Source organism: Aythya marila (assembly GCF_965140915.1).
Source record: "Aythya marila genome assembly, chromosome: 2".
Lineage (NCBI taxonomy): Eukaryota > Metazoa > Chordata > Aves > Anseriformes > Anatidae > Aythya > Aythya marila.
The window spans coordinates 9,330,257-9,357,496 of record NC_139043.1 but is presented as its reverse complement, the minus strand read 5'-3'; the positions used below and the strand labels follow the sequence as shown (position 1 = coordinate 9,357,496).

Below are 27,240 nucleotides of genomic sequence, written 5' to 3'. Positions count from 1 at the left end.
TGCTAATTCGAGGCATTTCATTAAACTTGTAGTGTTTAATCAAAAATTATATAAATTGAAAGCACATTAACAATATTAGTTTGCATGTGTCTTTCTGAATAGCTGTATGCATGAAACATGGAAGAATCTTATTTTTTTTTTTCCTTACTGTGTAATGTTTTGCAGGATTAGATAAGCTTCATCTGTCAAACAATCCAAGAGACTCTGAGACAAAGCCGTCTGCAAATGGGCATCAGAAAACACTGTGATTAACAATCACCTGCAATCAACAGAGCTGAAAACATCAACCTCGTGGCATTCCTGTCATCTCATCAGCTTTTTTATATTGATTTTATTTGTTCATGATCTGGGTCCAGCCTTGTCTCATTTTTTGATGCTGGTGTGCTTCTGTGGAAGTTAGCTGTATCAGGCTCTTCTCTTTCCAGTTAACTTTTGGTCTGCTTGTTTATTTCCCAGTACGTTAATGCAGGAGGTGCCTTGAAGACTGGAAGCTGAAGAGAATAATGCATTCCTTTTTGTTGACGGTCTCATATCTTTAGATGCAAACCTGCTACCGTTTGAATTCACAGTACCTCCTGTGTAATGCAGACACAGCTACAAAGAATAACTTTGGGACTTGGTTTAAAAAAAACAACAACAACAAACAACAACAAAACACTTGAAGCCCAATAGGACCCTTACTGGAAATGTAAGCTACCTGGAACATGCATCCTCAGCAGTAGATAATCAGTTCCACTAAGAATGTGTTAAAAACAAAACTGGTAGCGACCACAGTTCCTTTCGTGCTGGAGTTGGGAGGCAGTTCATAGTGTAATATCACGAAGTTTTCTTGGAAGGCCAGCGTTTTCAGTTTCTGTTCTTAGCTCTAAAAGCCAGGTTGCTTTACTGGTAGTCAGGCAATATCTTATCAAATAGAGTGAACCACAATATGAAGATTAACTTCAGTGTTAAATCTGAGCCTAGTATGCTTTGTAAAAAGCTGCGTAGACCCCTTGTCACAGCTCTTACAGTTCTGTAAGCTATTGTGCCGTGGAGGTCACTTACCCTACCAAGAACAGCCCTGTAAAATTCTGTGTGAACTACTGTGTATAAGCAGTACTTGTAATCAGTGCAAGTGGCACAGGCCTAGGAGGCTGAGGTTGCAGGTTTTTTTTTTTTTTTACAGTGTTCTTTTAATTTGAAGTAAATTATTTCTCTGAATTTATAGCTACCTGGATTTCTGTTCAGTGGTAAAACACAGCATCTTTCACTAGTCTGTTTTTTAATGTACACATAAACGTGTATATAGGCCTACAAGTGTAGATATAAATTAAATTCTAAGCTTATAGAGATGACGTAGGTGGCTTGGTAAGTAAAACGTGTTTGTTCAGTTTGGTAGTGTGAATTTCCACGGTGTTACAATTTAGCTGCTCAAAGGCCTTAAATTCAGAATGGCATTGACGGGTGGTAACGTCCTTTTTCTTAGCATCACTGCAGCCTTAGGAATCCTATAAGCAGTCTGTAATAAACACAAAAAAAAGGCCAAAACAACACCCACCAACAAAAGTATTGAAAATCTGTTTGCACGTTCATCCTGCTCTGCCACAAGTAATCTTCAAACAGATTGGAATAAGGACAACTTCAGTGTGCGCCCCATACGTAGCAAGTCAGAGAATGTTCTTGGTTATTTCCTATTTCTGTAAAACTGAAGTATGTCTGGAGTTTGAGGTCTTACATGTGAGCAGGCTGTTACAACTAACTCTCCAGCATGGTTCCAGTATGGGATAAACCTTGTGTCAGAAACTTTTGGGCTGTTTTTGGGCTGTTCTCGTGAGAAGACTGCTCTGGGCTGTAGACCTTACTACTGTGTGTGTGTGAATGTGAGTTTTTTTTCGTTTTGTTTACTTGTATTTGTTTTTCTCCAAGTGCTTCAAAAATCAAGCTCCAGTGCACATGAGGATTTCTCAGTTGTTTTGCAGGCTGCCTTTTCTGACTTGAACTGGGGCACAATGTAAATACTGCTGTAGTAAATATGAGAGAGTTACTTTTTGTGTGATTAGTATGAATTCAAGGCTTATTAAACTGACTATTGATGTGTTGTACTGAGTCTTGGAAGACTTAAAGTAAAATTGGTTGATTTTTACGAAGATTTCCAAGCATTTTTTTCTGTTTGACTTTAATGCTGACATTTTACTGAGAAATCTTTACCTGCGTCCAAGTTTCCCAGCCAAGAACAGGGAGCTAGAATTAAAAGTTGTTTGAGAACGTGTTTACATTTAAAACATTGGGAGATTTGTTATTAGGGGTGTAATTCAGGTATTCTCAGAGTTTTTAGCCTTATATATTAGCATTATAGTTGAAAATAACTTAAATGTATCCACTTTTCCACGCAAGTGATAGTATGACCAAAATTGTCCTAGTGTCTTAATGGGGCCAGTGAATTGTGGTATATGAGGCTAGTTAGCTTTATTAAAATATTATCATTATCATCAGTTTAAGACAGTTACATAAATATGCTCTGAAGAAATTTAAGGAATAAATTCAGGGAGTGTGAACCAGTATAAGTCTTGATCTTCACACTTTCCTTACTAGTTAGCCTGACATGGTGTTTTGGGGAGAGATCACTGAAATCAGTGGTCCAGGAACATAGAAAGAGATGAAATTATAAAGTGTGGGATTTCTGAAAGCGAGCTGGGCAGTTACCTAAATGGAGCTGAGACAGTTCCTGTTGATAAGCCTGCAAGTTTCAGGCAAAACTTTAAAACTCTTTCAAAATATATCTGACAGCCTTGCCTGCTCCCACCCGTTCTGGATCCTGTAGTCAGAGATGTGTGGGTTAAGAGTGTGTAAGTGACGATTTTACACCAAAACATGGCATGTGGTTGAGATGCTGTGTGGTTTTACACAGTGGGTAAGAAATTCAGAACTAGCCTGTGTAATTACTGGCAGTGTTTTGTTTTAAAATCAGCCATTTATATTGTGGTACTGTCCACATCGTGTGTTTGGCCTTGGAAATGACATGCTTATGCAAAACCTCTTACAGACACAATGCTACTTTCAGATGTACTATGTGTAAGATACAGGTCACTGTATACTTTTCACAGAAGCATATGGTCACTTAAATACAAGCAACTGGTAATTCATTAATGAATAGTGACGATGCATTCCTAGTATTTTGACTCATGTAGAGTCAGGTGGTCTATACCTTCAAGGTATATACAGCTGATCTTAGTAACATTAACACCTGCCTCACTTCTTATGAGGCAAAAAGCACATAAATGCTTCCATCTTCAACTAGATACCACACAAGACCAAAACAAAAAAAAAAAAAAAAAAAAAAAAAAAGATGTAAACTAAGTGTTTTAGGTTAGCCTTTTCTCAGCTGTATTCTGTGTTGGTAGCACAATATTGAGTGCAGTGACAGAACTGTAATATTGTGGGGTTTCTGAGTGTAAAGCACACGATCCAATCCGTAACACCTTAGGCTAATAAATATCAGCACTGGTTACTGTACGAGTAACAGTTTTTGCATTCATAGGAAGCTCTGTTTACTGTCCGGAATGTGATGTTTCTTTTTGGCCCTGCTCCTCCAGTATCTCTTACCCTGTTGACTGTTTTACATTGTCATAGAAATTAAAGGATTTGTCAAGCTACTTTCCTTGTCTGGTTCCAAGTACCGCCTTGAGCGCCACACGGAGACCCTGCTCTGCACTGCGGCTGTGTCCGTGCTGGCAGGACCTTGTGCAGCCCTGTGCTTAATGGGATCACCACACACAAACGGGTGCTGCAGAGGGACGCTTTCTCCTGTAAGTGCCAGCAGGAGTGACAACTGTAAAAGAGGGCTGCAGCCCTTGTCTGTCCTGCTGGTTCTCTCTTGCTCACCTGTGCATCTCTGCAGCAGCTGAGGCTACTTCAGTTGCCCAGGGGTGCCTACTGCTGTATAAAGACAAGCTGACCCTGCTCATAACAAATTTGCAATCTGTGTTAGATAAGAAAAAGGTAAAAGCAAATTGGCTTCCTCATCCACCTGACTTTCTGTGAATTTTGTAAGAATGGTCTGGGTTACTTTTCCCTTCTTTCTTTTCTTTCTCTTCGAGGTGTGATGGACTCAGGTAGGGTTCAGTAGCAGTTTTATGCTTGGTGAATTCCAGCAACACAAACAAACTGCAGGAGTGTAGCTAAATCCTATTGTTTTACATATACTCAGATTTTTAAAATAATAATTCTTTATCTTGGTAAAGCCACTTAAGTAGGGACAGAACACTATGGCCAATTTAATAACCTCTTTAAGAAGAAATGAACTTTTGGTTTGATTTTTAAAAAGTGGTGATATGAACTGTGAACCTTTAAATGCTTTAAGTAAGGAACCAAGATCCCCTAGCCCTTAGAGTTAGTATTTTTGTTGCTGTCTTAGTGCTGACCTGAAACAACATTGCATTAACATTTAGAGGTTATCTAATGTGCAAACAGATGAACTTTTCACCAGTATCTTTCAGGACCTAATATTTTGAATATGGAATTTGCTGTTGGTAAACTAGCAAGCTATTTCAGTTACATTAATAGCATTTGAGCTTTACAAAAATTCTGCTTTTGAATCCATCCCATTCAGTTGAGAGCAGTCAAAGCCAGGAGCTGTCTCCCATCTGCTTTGGCATGAATCCCAAAACAATCTCGTGTGCAAGTGAAGTCTGCAGATGGTGATAACCTCTGCCACCTTCTCCTCCCTTGCTCAGTGCCCTGACTTCAGACACAGTCTCCTGACACTGTCTGAAGCAGCTGCAATGCTCCTTCTTTGCTCTAGGCGTGAGGAAATCAGCCCATGGTTTGACATATGCCACGCAGTCCTAATCACTGAATTGGGTTACTTTTGATTGCAGATGCTTAGTTTCTGGGTGATCACTGTGCACATTCTTGAACTACAGTTCTTTGATGTCAGCTCCATTTCACTGGGACGAAGCCATTGCTTTCTGATTGTACTCCTTCTGTCCAGGCAATTTGTGTGAATGGTTCCATGCTGCCCCAAGAGTGCTGTGTGGTTCTACAGGGAACAACATCTCCTCAGCTCATGTTGAAAGACAAATCTCTTACACGTTTCAATGTAATGATTAAAGCTTGACAATATTGGTCAGAATCATTGGATGGAGATCACGTCTCATGGGAAATCAACACTGAGTGTGACTTCCAGAATCCCTACTCTGCACAACGGTTTTGGGAAGTTTGGTGGAGGAAATGGCATGGAACTGTATCTCACCTATGCAGACAGTCTGCTTTCCCTTCCATCCTTTTTGTAGTTGGTCTTTAGAATTCCACTTCAGTAAAAATAAATAAATAAAATATATATTTAAAATCTCTAAGCTGATGTAATTCAAGAGCTGATGAAACTTTTTTGCCAAATTTGGCCTTAATTGTTAATCCTTAACATCTTGGCTTGCTTTTATTTTCCATGTTTTCAAGTCATTTGTAGTCTTATTCAGTGGCATTGATATTAATATTATTATGATATTAATGATATGATATCAATATCATAGATACTCTTCTTGGCGTATAAAAAATGTGGAATAACAAAATGGGAAGAAACTAAGCAGTGGAAAATTTATATGGTAGATTCTGTTTCTCAACTGAAGCTTCTCAAACTCTTCTTGCAAAGAGAAATGAGCAGTATGTGTATTATTAGTATATGCAAGTTAATTGTCTAAATATGCCAGTATTTCACTGAAGAGCATTCATAAATTCTTCTGAAAATCTGTTTTGCGATTCGCAGTGCAATACCACCCTTGACTTTACAGAATATTGTGAGTTTGTGAAGATAGCTCCATGTTGTAAAAGAAAAGCTGCTGATGTTTGCTAGTTAATGTGTTAATTTTCATATTTTTCTAAGTAACTATTTTGTTGTCATTCAATGCTCTTAGGTTTTTATATATGTGACTTTAAATGTTTCAACAAATGCAGAAGCTGACTCCAAACGGGCAAAGTCGATAGTATTAGAAATACCCTGTAAATGTTGGTAACCCCAGCATATCTAAATCCAAGCCATTTAGAAACTGTATTTGCATTAAGACCTCATATCAACATTGAAATTAGGAAGTCCCTGTTCTCATAGGGTTCAGGTATCTGATTCTTCATTTGCACCTACATGAATACGTCAGGATACTGTGAAATGGCTTCTAAATGTTTCTCATATATTTACCTCAAGCGTTTGTTCTTGCTTCCCTCCACCCATTAACCAGGATGTGTAGTGAATGCCACTGGAAATGCAGTGATGAAACTTGTTTCATGAGCAGCACCTTATTTTGCATGCCTCATGCTCGGTGCCTGTGTAGACATCAGCTGTTGAAGAATCAGGGCACTTGTTTTGATTTTAATGTATTTCTTTTCCCACGTGGTCTGTGCAGAGAAATTCAGTAATTTAGAAATGTTCTGTTATGAAAAATTAGGATTTATTCACTCATTTGCACTTCATGTTTTCTGCCACTGAATTGCATTAAAACAATCCTGTCATTGGAGCGTGGGTCCCCTAAAAAAATCACCAAGTGCTCATGTGAGGTCTGACTTTGAAGTGAGGTGGAAATGCTTCAGTCTCGGCACACGTGTGTGCCTTTAGTGTGCAGTGCAGCTTGTGCTGTGCCCCGCTGCCTTGCTTTATTTATTGCAGACCATTCTGGTGGCAGCAGTCTGTAACTTTCACCTTTTGATCAAAGTCAAACCTTGTGTGGCACCAAGGTGAGACTCTTCACGTGTGTTTTTCTGTACCTTTTGTATTTCATGCGTATAAGCATGGTTCAGAGCTTCTCCGTGTAAAATGATCGTTCAGAAAAGCAGTGTGATGGTGAACAGATCTACCTGTGTGGTGAATAGATCGGATGTGTTTAAGTGCTTAAGGAGAAAATTAATAGATCCATGACTTCTGTTTTCCCCCTAACTGTAAGTTTTCCCAGCCTGGGCTGAAATGCTTTGTTTCACAAAATTGGTATAACTGTCTCCTCCCTGGCTTTAGGTAACAAAACAAAGATTTTTTATTTTTTTTTTTTAAGGTAGGTGTTTAAGGTGTTGCTTTAAAACAAATGAATAGAAAATTAAGATATGTTTGGGTAATGGGTTTGAAATCTTAGCATGTATGACATACATGTAGACAAATGTGGCTAGATTTCCCTTACTTCCTTGTGGGGTTAGAAACCAAACCCTGCACTACCTAAATAAAATAAAATAAAATAAAATTACCACCACCACCACCAAAAAACATTCCTTACATAGAAAGGCTTGTCATCATCAAGTGTTGTCTCTAAAATCCCCACTGAGGAGACTGAGAACATCTCAGGATGCTGCTGGCCACACTGTCACATGGTGTCACCTTCATGTGGCCTCAGGTGACAGGGGTACTGTTGTGGACTAGTGCTGCTGGTGTTGCTACTGATGGCACCGTAACAATGACAACAGATATTTTCCATCACACAGTTCCAGTTTTTTTTTTTTTTTTTTTTTTTTTTAAGAGTAGTGTTGCTGACTTATTTTATTTTTTGAAAAATGAAATCTTAAAAACTAATTCCACCATCTTAACTGTGTGTGAAGCTGAGTGATGTTGAGTGGATTTAGTGGTGCCTCCTTGGTCTGGTTTGTGCTTAAGGCTTTGTAGATTCTGAAGTCCGGAGCAGCAGGTTTGCTTTCGCACGGTTGTATATTGGACCAAGGCAAAACATGGCTGAAAAACTCACACTCTTGGTTTTAATGCAATCAGAACAATATTCTGTATAAATATCCAAACCCTACCACCAAACTCTTCTTAGCATATTCTAGGTCATCCAGAATCATCCAGAAATGTTTTATAATGTTCTCAGTTGTGTATTTTTTGCTGTGTTGAAAAACCTTTATGAAAATAATCGCTGCCTTGGTCAGGTTGACTTTTTTTTTTTTTTTTTTTTTTTGTGAAAAGCAGTGTTTTAGTTTTTTTTTTTTTTTCTGTTGTTTGTAATGTTACATTGTTTTGTAGGAAGATTTTTTTTTTACTGTTTTCAATAAAGTTAGTGTGATTCATAGTGGGGTTTTGTTTCTTTTATTATTTGAAGCAATGAAGAAAATGTGCTATTCTAAACTATTCTGTCAAGTAGTTGGTGTGAATGGTTGCATTCCCATCTTCCCCTCCCCATTTGATAATTCTGAGTTTCTCAGTTTTTCTTAAAAGTTATGTGCATGGCATGTGATGGAGATTTGTGTACACTCAGAGTTATTGCAGCCCTGTTCTTAATGCAGATGTGCAATTAATTCTAACAGTACTTCAAGGAAGAGGGCTTTGTTTATAGAAGAATATCCTGATTTTATAACGTACAAGTTATTTTCAATACTTTAACACTCTGACTGAAGTGCAATTTTTATACATTAAAAACATTATCACGTTTCTTAAACTATTTGAAACTAAAACAGATTCAGACTTTCTGTACTGTTTCACTAGAGACTTCAGTCTTTTTTTTATATTTTTAAGAAAAGTTCAAGCACGGTACAACTGGACAGGACCTGCAGACATCCATTCAATGCACAGGATCAACAAATCCTGTTAGGGACTGTTTTTTTTGTTGTTGTTGTTGCTTGGTTTTTTGACTTCTGTGTTGTCTATAGGCAATATATTCCAGCGTTTAATCATCCAAGGTTTCCTAAATGTCAAATGTGAATGGCCCTTGCTATGCTTTAAGCTTTAAATTGGTTCTCAGATGTCCATTATAACACAATTCTTTTGGCTTGTATCAGCTCTTCTGAGGCTCAAAAGCTGCATTTCTATTTTTATTCTCTCCTACGTAAGAAGTAACCTCCCAAGTTATCTCAGCAGTTTGATGCAGGCCTCCTCATCCTTTTCACTTACCTGAGGGACCCTCCTGTGTTTCTAGAAATGCATTGCTCAGAACTGCACACAGTAACCTCCAAGCTTGAGGCCTCAGATGACAGCAGGCATGTCTTTGATAGCTTTTTGTTTGCTCTTGTGGTCTTGTTTCCAACAGCATTCATTCATACTGAATACAAACATATTTCTGGATGTTTCTCTAGACAAAGTCTATGTATTGCTACATTGATAGGGAGTGAGAAAAATATTTTGGGAATGGTATTTGTTCATGTCACTAACACCAGCAGTGGGCTTGTGTGCACCCTCAGCATGTTTGCTGATGATACCAAGTTGAAGGAAAGGGATGCCATCCACAGGGGGACCTGGACAGGCCTGAGGTGGGCCTGTGTGAACCTCAGGAGGGTCAACAAGGCCAAGTGCAAGGTCCTGCACCTGGGTTGGGGTGATGAGGGGGTAGAGAGCAGCCCTGAGGAGAAGACCTTGGGGGGGGGTGGTGGTTGAGAAGCTTGATATGAGCCAGCAATGTGTGCCTGCAGCCCAGAAAGCCAACCGTGTCCTAGGCTGCACCAACAGCAGCATGGGCAGCAGGGCGAGGGAGAGGATTGTCCCCCTCTGCTCTGCTCCTGTGAGACCCCACCTGGAGCCTGCACTCAGCTCTGGGGTCCCCAACAGAAGGACAGGGAGCTGTTGGGGGGAGTCCAGAGGATCATGAGAGGGCAAGAGAACCTCTCCTGTGAAGAGAAGCTCAGAGAGCTGGGGTTGTTCAGCCTGGAAGGTAAAGAGGCTCTGGAGACACCTTATAGGTACCAGAAGGCTGTACCTTCCTTTAGGTACTGGAAGGCTGCTACAGGAAAGCCGGGGAAGGACTCTGTCAGGAGAATAGTGATAGGACAAGGGGGAACGGCTTTAAAATGAAAGAGGGGAGATTTAGATTAGGTATTAGGAAAAAATTCTTCACTCAGAGGGTGGTGAGGCCTGTCCCAGACTGCCCAGAGGAGCTTTGGCTGCCCCATCCCTGGCAGTGCCCAAGGCCAGGCTGGATGGGGCTGGGGGGCAGCCTGGGCTGCTGGGAGGGGGCCCTGCCCATGGCAGGGGGTGGCACTCGATCATCTTTAAGGTCCCTTCCAACCCTGAACATTCTTTGATACTATAGACAGGGTTATTGCTATATACATGTAAGAGTATTTGCTCTTGGATTTTTCAATTATATCCCACTTCTAGACCAACTTTATTTCTTCTCATACTGGTAATTCAAGACCTGCTCACGGAGGTATAACGTAGGAGAGTTTCTGAAGTCTTAAAGTTAAAATGTGACATTTCACGGTTTCCACTACGTCTGTGGGACTGTATTCTGCTGCACAAATTAACCGAATTGGCTTTTTTTTTTTTTTCTTGGTAAATCCCATGTCAACTACTAGTTATTTGCAAATCCTCAGGATTTCTTTTTTCCTCCCTGGTTTCAAGATAGGGTTATCAATTGCTAGTCCTTTACAGCATCACACATTCTCCACAAATTCTTAACAATAACAGTCTCTGAAAGCCCTATAGACAGCTTTCTGGCTGCCTTTCATCTGAGTTATTAAGCAGCTGATCTGTAGAACACACAAACAGAATACAGTACAAGTGCTACAAAATAACAGGCAGAAAAACAAACAGGTAAGGGCTAACAGTGGTCTTTTGCTGAAGGAACACAATGCTGAAATCAACTATGCGTCATCTTTGGGAAAGGTGGGAGTGACAGAGGGAGGGAGGAGAAAAAAATGCTGAGACCAAAGGTGAAACTGAATATAAAAGTGAAGCAACAGCACCCTTCTAACTTTTATTTCTCTAAATACAAAGTGAATACCATAGTACATACAAAAACTGTTTGTTCTTGAAAGATCTGGATCTGAAAAGGCTCCAGAGTTAGAAGTACACGTGTTGTCACCTATTTTTACGAGGACGTTCATTGAGCTATACAGATCAACATTTGAGGACCTTCTTTTGGTAATATGAGCGACATAAAGGACAAATATGCCGTACTCCCAAGGAAAACTCTTCAAATGCTTGAAGACAGGTATGATGAAACAGATGTGAACAAGAAAGCAGAACAGCCTGTCGTGAAAACTGATTGCTGTTACCAGGAAGGATGCTGGCAGGTTGAGAAGTCGAACTGAGTGGCATGATACAGATAGGACAGTCAACTATCTCCTGCCGCAATGCCTAAGTAAACAAAATAAAAACAAAAAATCCTGTAGAGTGATAAAAGTAATAGAATATAAATATATCAAGATTGCTAATTAGGTTTATCAAAATACAGTAGTCAAAATTCGAACATTCTAAGAATATTTTCACTCAATTTTGTCTACAGTCACTTTGGGCTATTTAATGGAATAAAAGAGATGCTGCTGAAGTAAGTCTCTGAACTGTAAATTTTTTTTTTTTTTTTTTAAAAAAAAGATCCCTGATTTGGAACAGATATTAAAAACCCACAAAACTATAACAAAAAAAAAAATCAAGAAAATCTCAGTGGTGCTGAAGATCTCTGTGCGTTAAAAGAGCAAAAACATTATGATTGCAGAACTTGCTTGTTTGTTTGAAACCAAGAAAGCCAACCAACCTGCATCTGGATCTTCTCCCAGTCATTTTCACTTACAAATATTTCTTTTTCTTCCACCTGCTGAAACACATCTCGACTTGCAGCTATAGTGGAATCTATCTCAGCAAAAAATTCATCTAGGTTTATGTCGTAAGAACTCAACAGGCAACTGCTGATCTGTTGAACCTGAAAGGAAAAGTGACTCCTGTTAGACCTGGAGTTGCTTATGAGCAGTTTGTATGTGGAATTATCAGCTCTTGGACAAGGGGTCTGATTAGCTGCATGATCTCAGGAATCTTGTTGCGATTTTAGCTGGTGTCCACTGCAGATTTAAAGGTTAGGAATATCAAGTCCCCAGCCACTACTGATGGACTATTATACTATGGAGAAATAATCACAGTTTTGAATGAACTTTCTGAAGATAGACGTAGCATTCTTAACCCATTGGGTGGAGCAGAGATAGTACAGCTGTGTTGTAGCGAAAGATTGTATAGAAATTTCTCTTGTTGCTACCACACTATCTGGAAGGTCTATAGGGAGTCACAGAAGCTTTAGGCTTGGCTGTGGAGACTCTGCCTGTAAATAGTTAAAGCAGTTTTGCGAAGCACTGCCTGGTCATGTTACAGGTGTTGGAATGTGACCCTTCCTCTCCATACATTTCCTTTGAGTGAAAACTCAATAGAAAAACAGTGAGCCATCTTTTCAGGGAGGAAGGGGTGGGAAGCGAGGGGTGAGGTAGTAGGAGTTGTCAAGGTCAGATACCTCAATGGTGCCTGAACACTTTCTTATTGCTTCATTTTACTCCTTTGGCAGCTTTTTATATTAGGACATGCTCCCTTACAACTGCTAAAGGTGACCTTTCATAGCATACATCAGAATATTCAAGGCAAAGTTTTCTAGACCTGAGGGACACAAGAAGCCAAATACCTCCTCTGCCTGCACTACACTCCCCCAAACGTAAAGAACCAACAAAAAAGAAAAAAAAATCACCATAGAAACCAGCCAACCAAAAGCCTATCTGAAAAGCTCACTTAATGCTCTAAGTTATCATTCAAACTCTGAAACTCTCGTTTCTTTCTTGAACATGAAAAAAAACACAATAGCAGTTTTTAATAATATCATCACATAATGCACAAGTATGAGAATGTGTTCCAGTGAAACCTTTTTTTTTTTTTCTCTCAATAGAGACTTCAAGGAGACAAATATTAGAAGTGGCCAGATAAGAGAAATCATGAAAACTATCACACAAGACAAGTCATTTGGTTCTTGCTGTTAGCTTTGATGCTGTGTATTTTTTTTTTTTTAATTTTACAGTTTAATTCAGTGATAGATGAGATCTATTATGACTTGCTGTATTTGCAAATGATCTCTAGCACAACAGCATATTGAAAAAGGATGTATCCACCTGTCAGTGCCAATTGGGCTTAGCTACAGTGTTACATGATGCTGACGTATGAACTTAGTGTAACTAAATAAAAATGAAATCCCTCTGAGCCCCCCTGCGTGGTGTATGCATGTTAATCACAGCGTGATATGAAACGAAGCAGTACTTTATGAATTTTGTGGGAGAAATTCTATATCTAGCAAAGAGCAGATGGGTAATCTTGTGCTTCCTTCATGATTGCTCACCGACAAGAAAGCAAAAAGTAATTCTGTTCCATGCAAACACACACACTGACCTTTAGTGGTATGTGTAAAACAAAAAATAAACAAACAAAAATCCCACCACAGGCCTCCTTCAATATTTACACTACGTGGTTTCCAAACAATCCCAAGTAATGACCGAGACGTGAAATACCAATGCACTACGCTTAATCAGAGTTGGTCTTTGATGGCTTGAGGTGATTATATATTTAATAAAACTACTAGGAATGTCACTGCTTAATCTGAACTGTTGTTACCTAAGTTCTAAAACTGGATCTGCTTTGGTCCTGATTTATGCTCAGTCTTCATTTATGTCAGTATCAAACTTGAACAAACCTGAATTGTTTTCACAAGAAAGCTAGGGCAGTGGGAAGCTAGAGCAACCATGAAGATGCTTTATCTTTCACTGAGAGCCTCTCAGGACCCAAAATTTGAGGGAAAACCACCACATTTTGACTTGGCCCTGGTCCAGTGTCTATTTCTGTGAATCTGAGAGCGACACAAACAGCATGTGGTCAGCTCCAGGACTCAGTCTGTCTTTGTGAACTACAGTACTACTTGACAGACCGCTGAGGAAAATTAACCAACAATGGAAGCAGAAAGCAGGAGGCAGAGAAAGTGGCTGGGATTGCATTAAACTAAGTAGTGTCCGCTTTCTTTCTGTGCCTGCACTGTTTGATCCCTTTTCCCTCAGCAGGGAGAAGCCCTCCACTTCTGAGCTTGAACTTGTGTTTCTCTAGCCCATTTCACTAAATGATCCTGAGAGTCCCCCTCATGAGCTTCCTTGCACAGAAACTGTAAAAATAGAGGAAAATTCCTGCCTAAGACAGCGTTCTATTAAGTTCCCCTGCTGCTAAGATACTATCTGCTTTGAGCTACTCCTGTATTTTCTGCAGCATGACCTGACCCAACCCATATTCATCAATCAGCAAATAGAGTCCAGGTTTGGGAAGGAAAAAAAATGCAACAAATATAACTCAAATTTTATGTTAACTAGCAAAACAGTACTGTCAAAATGTACAGAAAGGAATAAGCATTTTATATAAATTGTTAGTGTTATATTGTGTTCTAACATTTAAATATTCAATCTTGCTGTGTCCTACTGCATAACGTGGAATACATTTTTTTTCCCAGATCTGAAACTAATAGAATTTATTTCTGAAAATGCTATGCTAGTGTATTTCATCCGTGACATCTTAAAACTCGAATAGCATGGCATAAACAGAATATTTGAAATACTCTGTCGATATGCAGAACTACATCAGTCATCTGTACAGAAGCACAAGACTATGATAAAATAAAATGACAAAACAAAGCACCGATGTGAACTTTGTCCACAGGGAAGCCTTTTTAAGTGATCCAATGTCTGCAAATTGCTTACTAATGTGTTGACTTATGGCAACCCTCAAAAGTAAAATGAAAAGGCTGGAATTTACAGCATATCAATGAATCAGTTGATAAGCTTTTACTGGTTTAATATCCTCCTCATTTTGCTGCTTGGAGCCACTTCAAGTTAGCAACAGAATGTTTACCATCTCCATGTGATAAAGGAAGTCAAACGACTAAACAAATTCCAGGACCATTATACTGTTTGGTGAGATTTAAATTAAAATCGTTGGGAGAAATCACGTGGAGGGGGAGGAAGAAACTAAAGCCAGCTACACCATTTCACAGTGACTTACCTTGCTTCCTAAACAATGGTCAACATATTTAGCAAAGCTGGAGATAATGCAATGCATTTGAAAAGATTTCATTGCATCAATAAAAGGCTATACCACAATTAAATGACATACACAAGTGACATTTATAGAAAGGATCAAAGAAATTCACTACCTAACATGCTGAAGCAACACCCTACTTTCTGCATATACCAGCGCTAAAAAAGCAGCATTGTTTGGATTCTGGCCTTTCTTATCTCCTTTGATCTAGATTATTAAAAAATCCAATCATAGGTGTAATAAGGGCTACTGTATGACCCTGAAACAAGTAATGTATGTCCTTCTAGAACTAATATTTCAGACATCATTTTTTATTTTGTGATATTTATTTAAGAGTATGAAACTTGACATTTAACCTTTGCCATCCTTCCAGAAGAGGAAGGGTTATTAAAATTTTGATTTTTTTCCAGTTGTGATGCTGTTTGATTATGCTAACATTTAGGAAGTGACATTTTAAAAGCACAGCACAAGCTTGAGAGGCAAAATTTATTTTAGAAAAGCTTTTTAGCTTCTGGAAATGGATAGCTCCTTGTGAAAAATTTCTTTAGTGTTTTCATCAACCAACACTTAAAAGTATAAGAGCTAACAGTAGGAAAACTCATCTACAATTCCCACTTGAGAGCCACTAAGAAAAATGGATGTATATCCTTTAATTGTAATTGGTACTGAATTAATTTAAACCTGGCTAATCCATATAAGAAGACTTTATAAGTTTATTCTTATTAGAAGGTGAAGAATTAGTTCCCATTTTGTTCTCTGCAAAAACCTGAAGTGGTATGTATGAGAATTATTTCTTAATGCTGAAAACTATACGTGGACAAAATCTTAAAGGAAGATTATCCCATGGTTTACTATCATCTGATAAAATGTGAGCAGTTTTATCCATTTGTTTCTTCCTAAAACTGTTATCTAACATAAGGTCTCTAAAAGCTAGCCCATTGTAGGTAGCTTAATAGACAACTACTGCAGACATCTGAAGTTCTGGTGAGGAAAAAAAATATAACAAATAGCAGCCAGCTATTTCAGCACATTTAGAAGCTTTCTTCAGCTTCCCATTACTGAGATGTTGTGTGTAATTAAGCATGGTGTCTTGATCTCACAGAAGGTTGATAACCTTGTTGGGAAAGAGGCATTCCCCGGTCCTCCATGCAAGAAAATCTGTTTCTGTTTTCTGTTCTCATCGTGCTACTTGAGGACAGTCACAAGCCACCAAAGTATTCACTTCTTCTAAACTTAAACGTTTAAGCACTTCCACATGTAATGTTAGCTTTCTTCAGTTACCCCCATTTTTTTTTTTCCATTAGCAAAGGACTTTGCATTGACTACAAGGCAGTACAACAACCATTGAACTGTCTCCATAGCCAGGCTGAGAGCAGTATTTTGTCTCCCATAGCCACCGGCACCACAGAAGCAGAACAGTGCTATCAGTTTTGTTGTAACAGTCTGCAAGATGATCTGTAGGGTACCCATCATACATAAATATCATACATAATACAGCCAGAGAGGGTCCCTGCATCCAAAACTGTGCTCTAGCGGTATACAACCAAGTAAGTGCGGCAAACAATGAAAGGATAGGCAGTAAGAAGCCTTCCTCTATAAGCAGTCTTCTATTTGAATACAGTAGTGATTAAAAAACCAACCAACCAACCATCAACAAAAAATAAACCAGAATGATTCAAGTATTGGTTTAAACCTACCACTGATTTAGCTTGCAATGCAGGTAAGAGTATTTTCCTTGTTGTAAGCACTAGCTATGCTGAAATTCATGTCTTGATTGATCAGGCCTATTGATCAGGCCATTTGATAACCTGGACTGGAAAATGGCATATCTTGCTGCCTGAGGGATGGGTTGGTAATTGCACACCAGAGTGGTTTTTGTACTGAAAAGTTGAGTTGGACTGGCTGTTATTAAACTGGGGGAAGGTGGGAAGTTGGCAAAGAACTTGAGGATTGCAGCTGCATGCTTGAAGGGATGCAGGGTCACTGCAAAATCCTTGTACCTGATATGGCCTAATTTGTATGGGGTCAGGACCCCAATTTATTATAGTCCGACTTGCATTTGAGCAGAAGTTAGAGAAGAGTGAATCTACATGATGGAACTATCCAGGTCTGTGCTGAGTGAAGAAATTCTGGGACTGCAGAGAGGATATGATTGTTTATGCATTTGTTTGTTTCTCCCCTTATTATACTGGCGCGCGGAAAAGACTCCACAACCATAAATACCCCCTCATGGGAAACAGATTACTGTGACTTATCAGAAATGGAAGGGAAATAGAGACTCATAAAAACCCTTGTTGATGTTGGCCAAGGCAAAAGGCAGGCCTTGAATTATTTTCTCTGATTTTTACCTTGAAAAGAGGGTGGCGTGAAGAGACTAACAGAACAACACAGTGTTTCCAATGCTGCTTGCTTGGCATGAGCGACAAGGAATAAATGAAAAGGTAGAGAGCAGATACTCAAGAGTTTTGATTTAAGGGAGTTTAATCACATCAAAGAAATGGACCACAGAAGCAAGTCCAACATACCTTTTCCTCAAAGAACTGTTTTCTTAGTTTGCTGTCTTTAGGAGGCACTGTTTTTCTCAAGTTTTTGTACCATTTTCTAACAATATATCCCCTCCATGAGGCTTGAATTCTGTAAGAAAAAGGATTGTTCAAGAAGAGGAAAATTAAATTTATATAGTTTTGCTATTTACGTGAAACAATCATTTTACATTGTTTCCCCCAAACATTAACTTTTGTAGTGCATTCATTCTGTCTAGTTTCTTATTAAAGTTTTAACAAATTTGGAACATTATTTGGAAATAAGTTTCGTCCAGTGATGATGCCTCTAGCATAAGTAAGGCTTACCTAATAACACACTTTATTTTATACAAGCGCGCCCCATCATGTATTACTCTGGTCTGGTACTGCTTTTTCCTACACATAGGACAAGACTTTTTACCTGTAAATTTTTCAAAGGCTTTCAGGCATGCCTGAAAAAAAAAAAGCAATTAATTACAATATATTTGATATCATTGAAACAGGTGAAACAGGTCAGATTACAGAATGTAAAAGCTTCATGCAACAATCTATGAAAACTGTACAAAATGTTTATTTTTATAATTAAAATATTAGAGAAATTTGGAAATGTAAGTATATTCCTATGATTTATTTTTTTTAAATTAAGCTATTCCTGTTTTGTATACAAATGCATAACTCAGTTACAAACTATGATTTCCCATACAGCTTTGAATAGATAATAAATGGAGTGAAGGGCCTCATCATAAAATAGCATAAAATTTAATTTCTTACTGTAAGAATCCAGAAACAAAATTATTTCTCAAGATTATATTTAATTAATTAAGATATTCACTTAAGTAGTTTAAAACATGTATTATATATGTTTGAACTGTTAAACAAATGAATACTCACTTTATGGAATACATGGGAACATGAAAGCAGCACCTATTTTTCAAAGGAACAAAAACACAAGACTTAAAGCCATTATAAATGCTGAAAAGAAAAGAACATTGACAAAAATTCTGACTGCCTGAAAGGTTATCACTTTCTTTCTGTGATTATTGCATCTGGTGAAAATAAAATTAGTCTTCTATACAAATTACTTAATAGAGAACAGCTTAAACCAATTTGTGAATTTTTGCATTGACAACACATGGAGTGGCAGAAAGTAAGAAATGCCAACTGCCATTGACTTGAGCAAAAGATTATGAAACAAGTACTTAAAATGAAAGCTGATTATTTTTTTCCCTTTCCCCCACAAAGACGTTAAATTTCAAGAAGTGATATACATCAAATGCAGCATTTCACATGTACAAAAAAAAAAAAAAAAAAAAAAAAAAAAAAAAAAGAGAGAGAGAAAGCATGTTCACAGGCTACAAGAAAACTTCACCTTTATCTGACCTAAATTCCCACCAAATGCTGATGATCTCCATCCTGACAAAAGATACAGAGTTGGACAAAAAAGGCAGTTGGCTCTTAGGGGAAGGAAAAACTGGGAAAGGAGTGAAAACCAGAACAAGTAGTGTGCACTATTGAGCTCGCAAACACAAAAGGATTAATGGCTAGCAGCCAGCTGAAGGAAAAGCTTTCAGATACAGTGGCTTTTTTCCCTTGAGGGATGAAAGCTAACGAAACACTGAGGACAAAAAGAATTCCAGAGGCATTTCCCTTTTTGTGCCAAATCTAAAGTAACCTTCTTAATGAGTGCCGTCTTTTGCTCTCTCTTGTCAAGCTTTAGACTTCTAGGTAGCCAGAAATTGGCAGAATGGTCTTTTGCCAGATCCATCCCACCTGTCTTTGGACAATTGTACACCTCCAGTTAATGTTGAAGTAAAAGGAAGCAAACCCCCTCCATTTAAGGTTATTAAAGACCTTGATTCACATCGCAGGCTTGACTGTAAAAAATCTTAAAGGAAAACAAATTAAAAAGAGGGAAAAGGTAGAAAAGAAACACCCTGAAACACACTGTGGAAAGAAACTTGCAAGCAGTTCAGGTAATTCTTCTAATTACCATCACCGCCTCTCTGGAGCTGCACTCCTCTTCAATCAGTCACCTGTCCCTTTTGCTTAACATTTTCAAGATGATACATGAGAGAATCTAATAAAGCATGATGCTACACACATGGCCACCAAGGTAAAATGCAAGCGTTCATTCAGATAACCGAAGTAAATGATGGAATGGCATTAAGGGCACACCTACTTCCATTTTCCACATAGAAATGACTATTGAATTAAACTACAAAGTAATAAAACTTGTGAGAAAACAAAACATATCTGAAATTGTTTAATTAGTGAATATTTACCATTCTGATGAGCAAAGGATAAGATCAGATACAACAGGAGTTAAAACGGAGCAAAAAATAGCCTATATTTGCTTTGCAAGAGCAGACAAAAATTGCTGACTGCCTTCTCCTCTACTATCATAACCTCATCAGTGATCAAACACTACCAACCTTTCTCTAACATCTCATTTCCAAAATACTTTCAGAGTAGGCTGATAATAGCTAGGTCCAGCTATTAAATACTAAATGGTGTCTTAAGGTTGACCTTTTAATTTCACAGAATCACAGAATCACAGAATTTCTAGGTTGGAAGAGACCTCAAGGTCATCGAGTCCAACCTTCAACCTAACGCTAACAGCCCTCCACTAAACCATATCCCTAAGCTCTACATCTAAACGTCTTTTGAAGACTTCCAGGGATGGTGACTCCACCACTTCCCTGGGCAGCCTGTTCCAGTGCCTCACAACCCTTTCAGTGAAGAAGTTCTTCCTAACATCTAGCCTAAAACTCCCCTGGCTCAACTTAAGCCCATTCCCCCTCGTCCTGTCACCTTCCTTTCCTCCTCCACCTAATGAGTCTTAGCCGTAACTCTGGAAAATCTTAATTAAATTGTGTAGTGCACAGATAATGTACCTGAGGCTGAAGTGCAAACTCTTCCCTGCATATTGCACAAGGCTGTATGGAATCCCCATGCTGTATGGATCTCTGCTTTATTTTTGCCCATTCTTCAGCAGTTAGTGGCAAGGAAGGGGGCTCAACTAGTCCTAATTTCTGAGCTGCAGACAGCAAAAAGAACAAATCACTGGATAATGCCCACTGGCAGATGCAGACAATGGCTTTTCTGCATATGAAATTCATTGATAATGCATTTATTTAAAAATACTTATACAAATACTTCAAATAAATTTATCATCAAACAAACTACTGGCGGGCAACATACCTCCTACTATTAGCTAGCTATTTTCTAATTTTGGAACTTCTTTCAATTACAGGATTTATATAGGAATTTTAAAAATGTAAACTTATTTGCTAAGTAATATGAATTTGATAGCTGTTCACAGCTATTAAGATGGGGATAATTAACTAGACAATGTAACAAAGCACAATAACATAATTTCAAAATCTAAGTATAAACAAGATTGGGAATTCATTTCTAAAGGTTTCTTTAACATTACATGATGGTATTCTTGAAATAAAATGAAACATGGATGAAACAGTATATTAAAAATTGGTGGTGAAAAATGCTGAAGTGTGGTATGACTGTGATGGATGCAAGAGAAGGAGCTTAATAAAAGAAAAGAGATGGTTACTGGACACCAATGACAGTGACTTTTGTCGCAGGTCACCAGTGACAGTGACTTCTAATAGATGATCTAGTCAATTTCAAACAGTAACTGTGAGGTGCTTTCCTGAACATCCACAACAAATCTCAGCCTTCTCAAAGGACGAATTAATGAAAATACTTTCAATATTTCCAACCCCACAAATGTCAGGTAAGAGCCAGGATCAGTATTCCAGCACTATACCAAATATACTATTTGGTACAGCAAAGAATAGACCTTTGTCATCTTTTGAGACCAGAGTAAGCAGTTTATGAGAACTGATTACAGTCAGTAGAGGAATGCTCTAGGTATGTGTAATAAGGCAAAACACAAGTCCATGACAGGGCATCAATGGCATTTGCTAAAACCAGAAAGGAAGAGGAACATGGAAGGAAAGAAGAGGAATAATCAGAATCCAAGCTGATCATGCCTACCTGGGAGCTTTAGTTGTAAACGGGAAGGGTCAACACTTTCATTCATACCAGAGAATGGATCCTACCAAAATCTTTGCATAGACCTTCTTTATAGCTTCAAACATACACAACAAATTTGATTTAATATCTTAGAACAACTGGATGGCTTTGAGATTTCAAGGAGTGTCAGCGTACTTTGGAACTACTTGGAAAGTCCTTTCTGCACCTAAGGTTTGGTTCACGGGCACACCACCTTGTTACTTCTGTCGCCCTTGTAAAGGTATCAAGCCAAATGTCAACCATGCATGTTTTGCAATGCATATAAACCTAAGTATCAAACGAAAATTTGAAGCAATACCATAAATTACATTGGTGGTCATATATGAAATGTCTTAGCTTAGAAACACTTTCTGTTCCCAGACAACTTGATACCCGAACACGATGGCAGCACCTCCACACGTGAGGAGGGGAGCTCACAGCTCTGTCTGCAGGCTATGGGCTACAGTTCAAACCACTCAGTCTCAAGCAGCACTGTACATATATGCAGCACTATATTTTCCAAACGTAAAATATATTTTAACAATATGTATCATTGTCTTTCAATTCTGGTGCAATAAAATGCACTCATCTGGTGATATTGGTGGTGAAAAATAATGTGAGCTTGAAGAGAGCTATGAAAGACCCTACAAACTTTAGATGCTATATTCATCTATGGTCAGAATATGTATTTGACTTAAAGCTTATGCATGAATTGCTGAAAGTGGCATCTGAGTGGCGAAAAAAGTTCTAACCAGGTGCTTTCTCTCTTGAAGAGTACATGCTGCACAGACTATCCAATCCTTGAGGAGCACATGGTGCTCAGATCAGTGTGTTTCTGCTACAAAAGAGGAATCAGATTATAAAATACATGATAAAAGTTCTAGTAAAAACATATATCAAATTTCATCTGACAGTAATACCTAAGAGTATCAGTGAATAAATAAGGAAACAGGATCCCACTTTGATAGTCCAATATACACAGTGCCAGTTTTTATGATGACAAAAACTGGATATACAGGGAGTGAACAACATAGCAAACCAGTCACAGCATGAAAGACAGTATCACAACACAAAAAATGCCTACCCTTGATTTTCTTCCAAGCACTGTGGTCAGAGACTGTTTTAGGGAAGACAATGAGATGGCTTTGTGGAAAGCCGTTTGTATACGCCCGGGGTAAAAAAAAAAAGCTTATTAAAAACTTTCACAAGTGGATGATTAAAGCTGCCAAATAGGAAGAGATTGGAGGCAAAACCTAACTTCTAAATAATATAAACCAGATGGGATATTTGTGAGGGACAGGTTATACAGGTGCTTAGAAGGAAAGCTTTTATACAACGTAGTTGATGAAGGAAAACTGGCAGCAGGACACACAAGAAGTGATATGCAGTTGATGCAAATGGCTCTGTGAAGATATTCTTGAAACACCACTTAGAATAAATATAAGTAATGAAAGCCTACCTTTATCACAGCTCAAGACATCCAAGAGTTTTCAGCCTTATGCGTCATTTACAAGCTCAACCTATCTAGTGACACACCCATTTTACATCTGAGTTATTTATGTTCAAATGAACATTAGCAAAGTGATTATATACAGTAACCTCCAAACCATTATGATTAGCTTTTAGGACTCAAGCCCCTGTTGAGAAAAAAATTAATGATAGAAGCCTGTTTGAGACCCACAAACTTGAGAAGAGAAAACTGTATTCAACTATGTTGAATACGTTTGTTGTTTCACAACTGTAAGGTTTAAAATGAACAATTCTTAAAAAAGAGAAAGCTTAATATAAGCATTGTAAATTCATGAGAGATTATAGGTGAAAATACTAATAAGCAAAACACAGAAACAATTGCAATGACTTCTTAAAATCTTTCAGCACATTCTTTGAATCACTTGCACAAACATTCATATGGGACCTCTCAGTCAATGCTGCGATTTAAAGAGAAAATACTTCGTCTTTCTTATAATTGCAGAGAACATGCTCACACTTGGGCTGCATTTTTTCACAACCTTTAGCTTCCATAATCACTCATTATTTATATTTGCCTTAACCCCAGTACTTCTCTGCTTTTCTTCTCCCTCCCCCCCCCATTCTCTCCTCTTTCAAATTCCTCTTCAAACGGAACCAAAGAAAAAACCCTCTCATCTTTAGAAGTATAACCAAGCAAACATACTAATAATAATCTAGTCTTACTACCTTTGTCCTATCACTTGTTACACTCGCTTGTTGTGTATTATCTTAAGTTACCCTCTTAACCTTCAGCTGATTCCAAAAGGCAGATGCCTGTGCTTGTATGGAGCCTCATTGATTTACATGGTTCTCTTTAGAGCTGGGACTACTGTGACAGTTACTACAGCAAAGGCAACATGATCTTCAGGGAGGCCTGGGGGCATTTTTATGAAACAGAATAAATAAAACAATTATTAATGATGATGAAAGTTTATTATGCTTAAAAGTGTAAACTGTTGAGCTGGAAGATTCTTTCAGACAAGTGTAATCAAGGCGGCAAAAAGGATGGAGACAAGATGTTCATGGTAAGAATACTGTAGAAACCTTTAGAAAGGGACAAGAGAAAATGGAAACTGACCACTGTGAAGCACATCTGGATTCCTGGTCTGCTAAGATGCTCCATGGCTATGTTTTTTTTTTTTTTTTTTTTTTTTTTTTTTTTTTTTTTAAGCAATATTATCTGTCACTGCTCTACAACTGTATTATTATAATACTATTTAAAAGTGAGTTTTCTCACCAGGCATCATTCCAAGCCCTCACATCTGTGACTTTTATCTTGCTGCATGTTTGCTTCCAAATTTGAAAAAGGTATTTAACTACAGGTGTTAATTCTTCCTGGGTTTAGCCCCAGGACCATTGTAAAAACAAACCTTTTTAACTTTGAGTAAAGGTGGGTATACATTAACACAGAATATATTTAACGCAGCAGTAGTAAATGTCTTTTTACTGAATAAGGAATAAAAGAAACAATTTCAAATAGACATAAAAATTATCTTATTAGTAATACATTATCCCAAATAAATACAATATCCACTTAACTGATGATTTATTTGAGAATATAAGGTAATGAAAGTTATGATAGTCAATACAGAAAACTTTTTAAAAAAGTGTAAGAGACTAGAATTTTTCTTCCTCAAGATGCACTAGTTGTCATAATGCACCTTCATTGCATTTTAGGTTTTAATAGGTTTTAATACATTTCAGATATGAAGATGCATTCAAGACACCAATGACGATTTCATTGTTTAAATGACCGTTTACAAAATGGCCTAAGTAGCTGGCTATGACATATCTGAAAAACAAGACTTTATGCTGTCTAGCACTGAATAATCTTATTGAATGGGAAGTTTAGCTTCCTCATTTTAGTTTATTTTAAATAAAATGAAAGAATTAATGAATCTGAATATAATATATTATATATATTAGGTTTACCTAACGTTAGACGGGGAGGATTGGGATCAAGCACATACTCCCTTTCTGCATCTTCTTTATTTTTGTGGTGAGTGCTCTTTTTTCGTAGTCCAGTATCTATTACTGCTTTGGCCATCTCTTTGTTCACAGGTTTGTAAATGTTCCTGATATTCCTTGACTTAAAAGGATCTGCTAATGAAAGATCCTGGAGCTGATGACTGTGTATTATATGATCCTGTAAAGCAACTGCAGAAACTGCCATCCCCTCTCGTTCAGAAAAGTGGCTCTAGAAAGAAAAAAAATCTTCTATAGCTATTATTGTAAATGAATTAAAAAGATAAAATACCAATTTAAATGAAATTCTGCTCTTAGCCAATGTTTTTGCATGTGCATAAAAGTCTTTGACTTTTATGCACATGCAACTCCTGTACTTGAATTCTAACATACAATTACCATAATGTGAAATCTAAGATTGATGTTTCTGACACATCCTAGTTTTTAACTTATAAAAAGTCAAATGAAATCTTTGATTTATCGTTTATATTAAATAAAATAGCAGTAATTTTTAAGTTTTAATTACTGAACCCATAATTATTATATGCAATAAACTCATTATGGACTATAAAAGTCTGGCATGCCCAAACACATTTTATTTCAATTAAAAACAATCCCAAAGGCTATCCTTGTCTTCAGAACACTGACTATAAACAAGAATATATTATTTTTATACAGGTAATGTGTTTATCTATTGCTGCATTTCTCCCCACCCTTCTACCTTACTTTAAAAGATGTGAAATCATACCTTGTAAAAACCATGACGCTCCATTGACCGTCTTTAGATGATTCTTCAAAAGTCACGTGGTTCTGTGAACAGAAATATCCAAGAACATGAATAACATTTCTCAGCAGAAACAGCCTTGCTAATACTTACAGTTTTGTTCATTTTCCCCTAGGCCTGGCAGAGGGGAAAACTTAACACTTATTCCACGCACAGAAGTTAACTCTGGGTCCATAAACAAGCCTGTGCCCCTCCCCTGTCAACCTTATCTCATCCCCAGTGTATCTCTCTCTGTGCACATATTGTTAAGCAGAACACCTTCAAAACCAGTGGTGGTAATAACAAATTTCAAGCGGACCAAGTTAAAAATACAGCTGTAGCAGTAAGTCCCATTGAACTGTTTATTGCGGACAAGTAAACCAGAGGCAGAGTGAGCAAAGACAATGTTAGCAACCCCTTCGTGGCCAACACTGCCTTCCCCCTCTGTGTGACCAAGGGAGAGCAGTGCCACCTCCATGGCCCCTCATGCCATGGTTGGACGATGCGTTGTGCCCTGCCCACCATGGCCCCTCAGCGCCCGCCTCATGGCCAGGCCAACTCATGGCAAATATGTGCAGGCCTTGCACTGGACTTCCTTCCACTCCTTGTTACCTCTCCAACTATTTTTTACCTCATGGATCTCTCCCCACCCAGTGCCCAGTCTTTGACTCACAGTCCCCTCAGCCCGGCTGCTCTGTGTTTACCCATGGAAACCTCTGTGCACCTTGGTTGCACCTTGTTGCCTGGCAGCAAAGCAGCCCAGGGGAAGGGGGGGCAGCAAAATATTATTTATTTATTTAAAATTCAGAGCTGTTTTAACTTGTCAGGTGATAAGGGAGAAGGAAGAGGGGAAACGTTTATCTCACACCGAAGGACTTCCTTTAGCAACGGACTTTTAGTGATGCTCTCTGGCTCCTCTCAGAGCTTCCCAGCGATGGCCACAGGGCCACACAGCCCATGGCCAGTTGCTGGGGTCAGTGAGGAGCCCTGAGTAGCTGTTGGTCCACAATCTACTGGGGATAAGTTCAGTCATGAGTGGCTCCAGCCTGAGAAACATTGTTAGGGTGATTAATGTGGTAACTGTGCCCTAAGTATGAATGGGAGGGGTTGGGAGCCTTACTTTCTGCTGTGTTTATGTGTAGCAGGGTTAGGGTGGCTCATTGGACTTTGGGAACTGGTGGCTTTAAGGGAAGCAATGTTGCTGCCATTTTGTGTGACCCATGTTTATAGCAAACAATATATAATCAGCATTATAAAAAAATAAATTCTATATGAAGCAAATGGATCAACAGTATCCATAAGGGTCAAACCAAGTATCTTTGTCACCTAGCACCTTTGTCAGCTGTCCTCAGCTGCGGCAAGAAGTGGGTGGCTCGAGGAGTTGTGAGAGGGGCTGTCTACAACGACAGTGCCTTCAGGCATTTGCCACATTTCTGAGCATGACTTCCAGAACCCCTGGTGTGTTTCTTTTAGATCCAGGACCATGCAAAGGCACTTTTAGCCTGTAGTAGGAGTATGGGCTTCCTCTGGCTGTTTTCCTGGTTGGAGGCCCTTTATCTCCGAAGTGGAGGACAGGTACAGATTCTGCCTTAAGTCCAGGTGCACTGTTTCATTAATCTTTTAGGTTTAAATACTTTTCAAACTCCTTTTCAACTGCTACTGACTTGAGAAATTTATTTTCTTGTGGAAGTGACATTTTC

General features: G+C 38.4%; 2 protein-coding genes across 3 annotated transcripts in view; one reads left to right on the top strand and one right to left on the bottom strand.

The window, feature by feature from the left end:
• The window catches only part of LMBR1 (limb development membrane protein 1), a 72,287-nt gene extending 64,250 nt beyond the window's left edge, over positions 1-8,037 (top strand). For both annotated transcript variants that reach the window (XM_082754382.1, XM_082754383.1), the window contains one exon: positions 166-8,037. In XM_082754382.1, the coding sequence (XP_082610508.1) occupies positions 166-248 (83 nt within the window). In that variant the 3' untranslated portion in view covers positions 249-8,037. The remainder of the gene's footprint in view (positions 1-165) is intronic.
• Positions 8,038-10,768: 2,731 nt separating this feature from the next.
• RNF32 (ring finger protein 32) lies at positions 10,769-25,549 on the bottom strand (the record flags this gene model as incomplete). The annotated part of the gene is made up of 8 exons (XM_082754362.1): positions 10,769-11,008; positions 11,406-11,570; positions 17,272-17,380; positions 17,596-17,720; positions 18,160-18,192; positions 20,163-20,305; positions 24,745-25,009; positions 25,526-25,549. 8 exons carry the CDS (start codon positions 25,547-25,549, stop codon positions 10,769-10,771), a joined length of 1,104 nt encoding a protein of 367 aa, XP_082610488.1.
• Between the last annotated feature and the right edge of the window lie 1,691 nt (positions 25,550-27,240).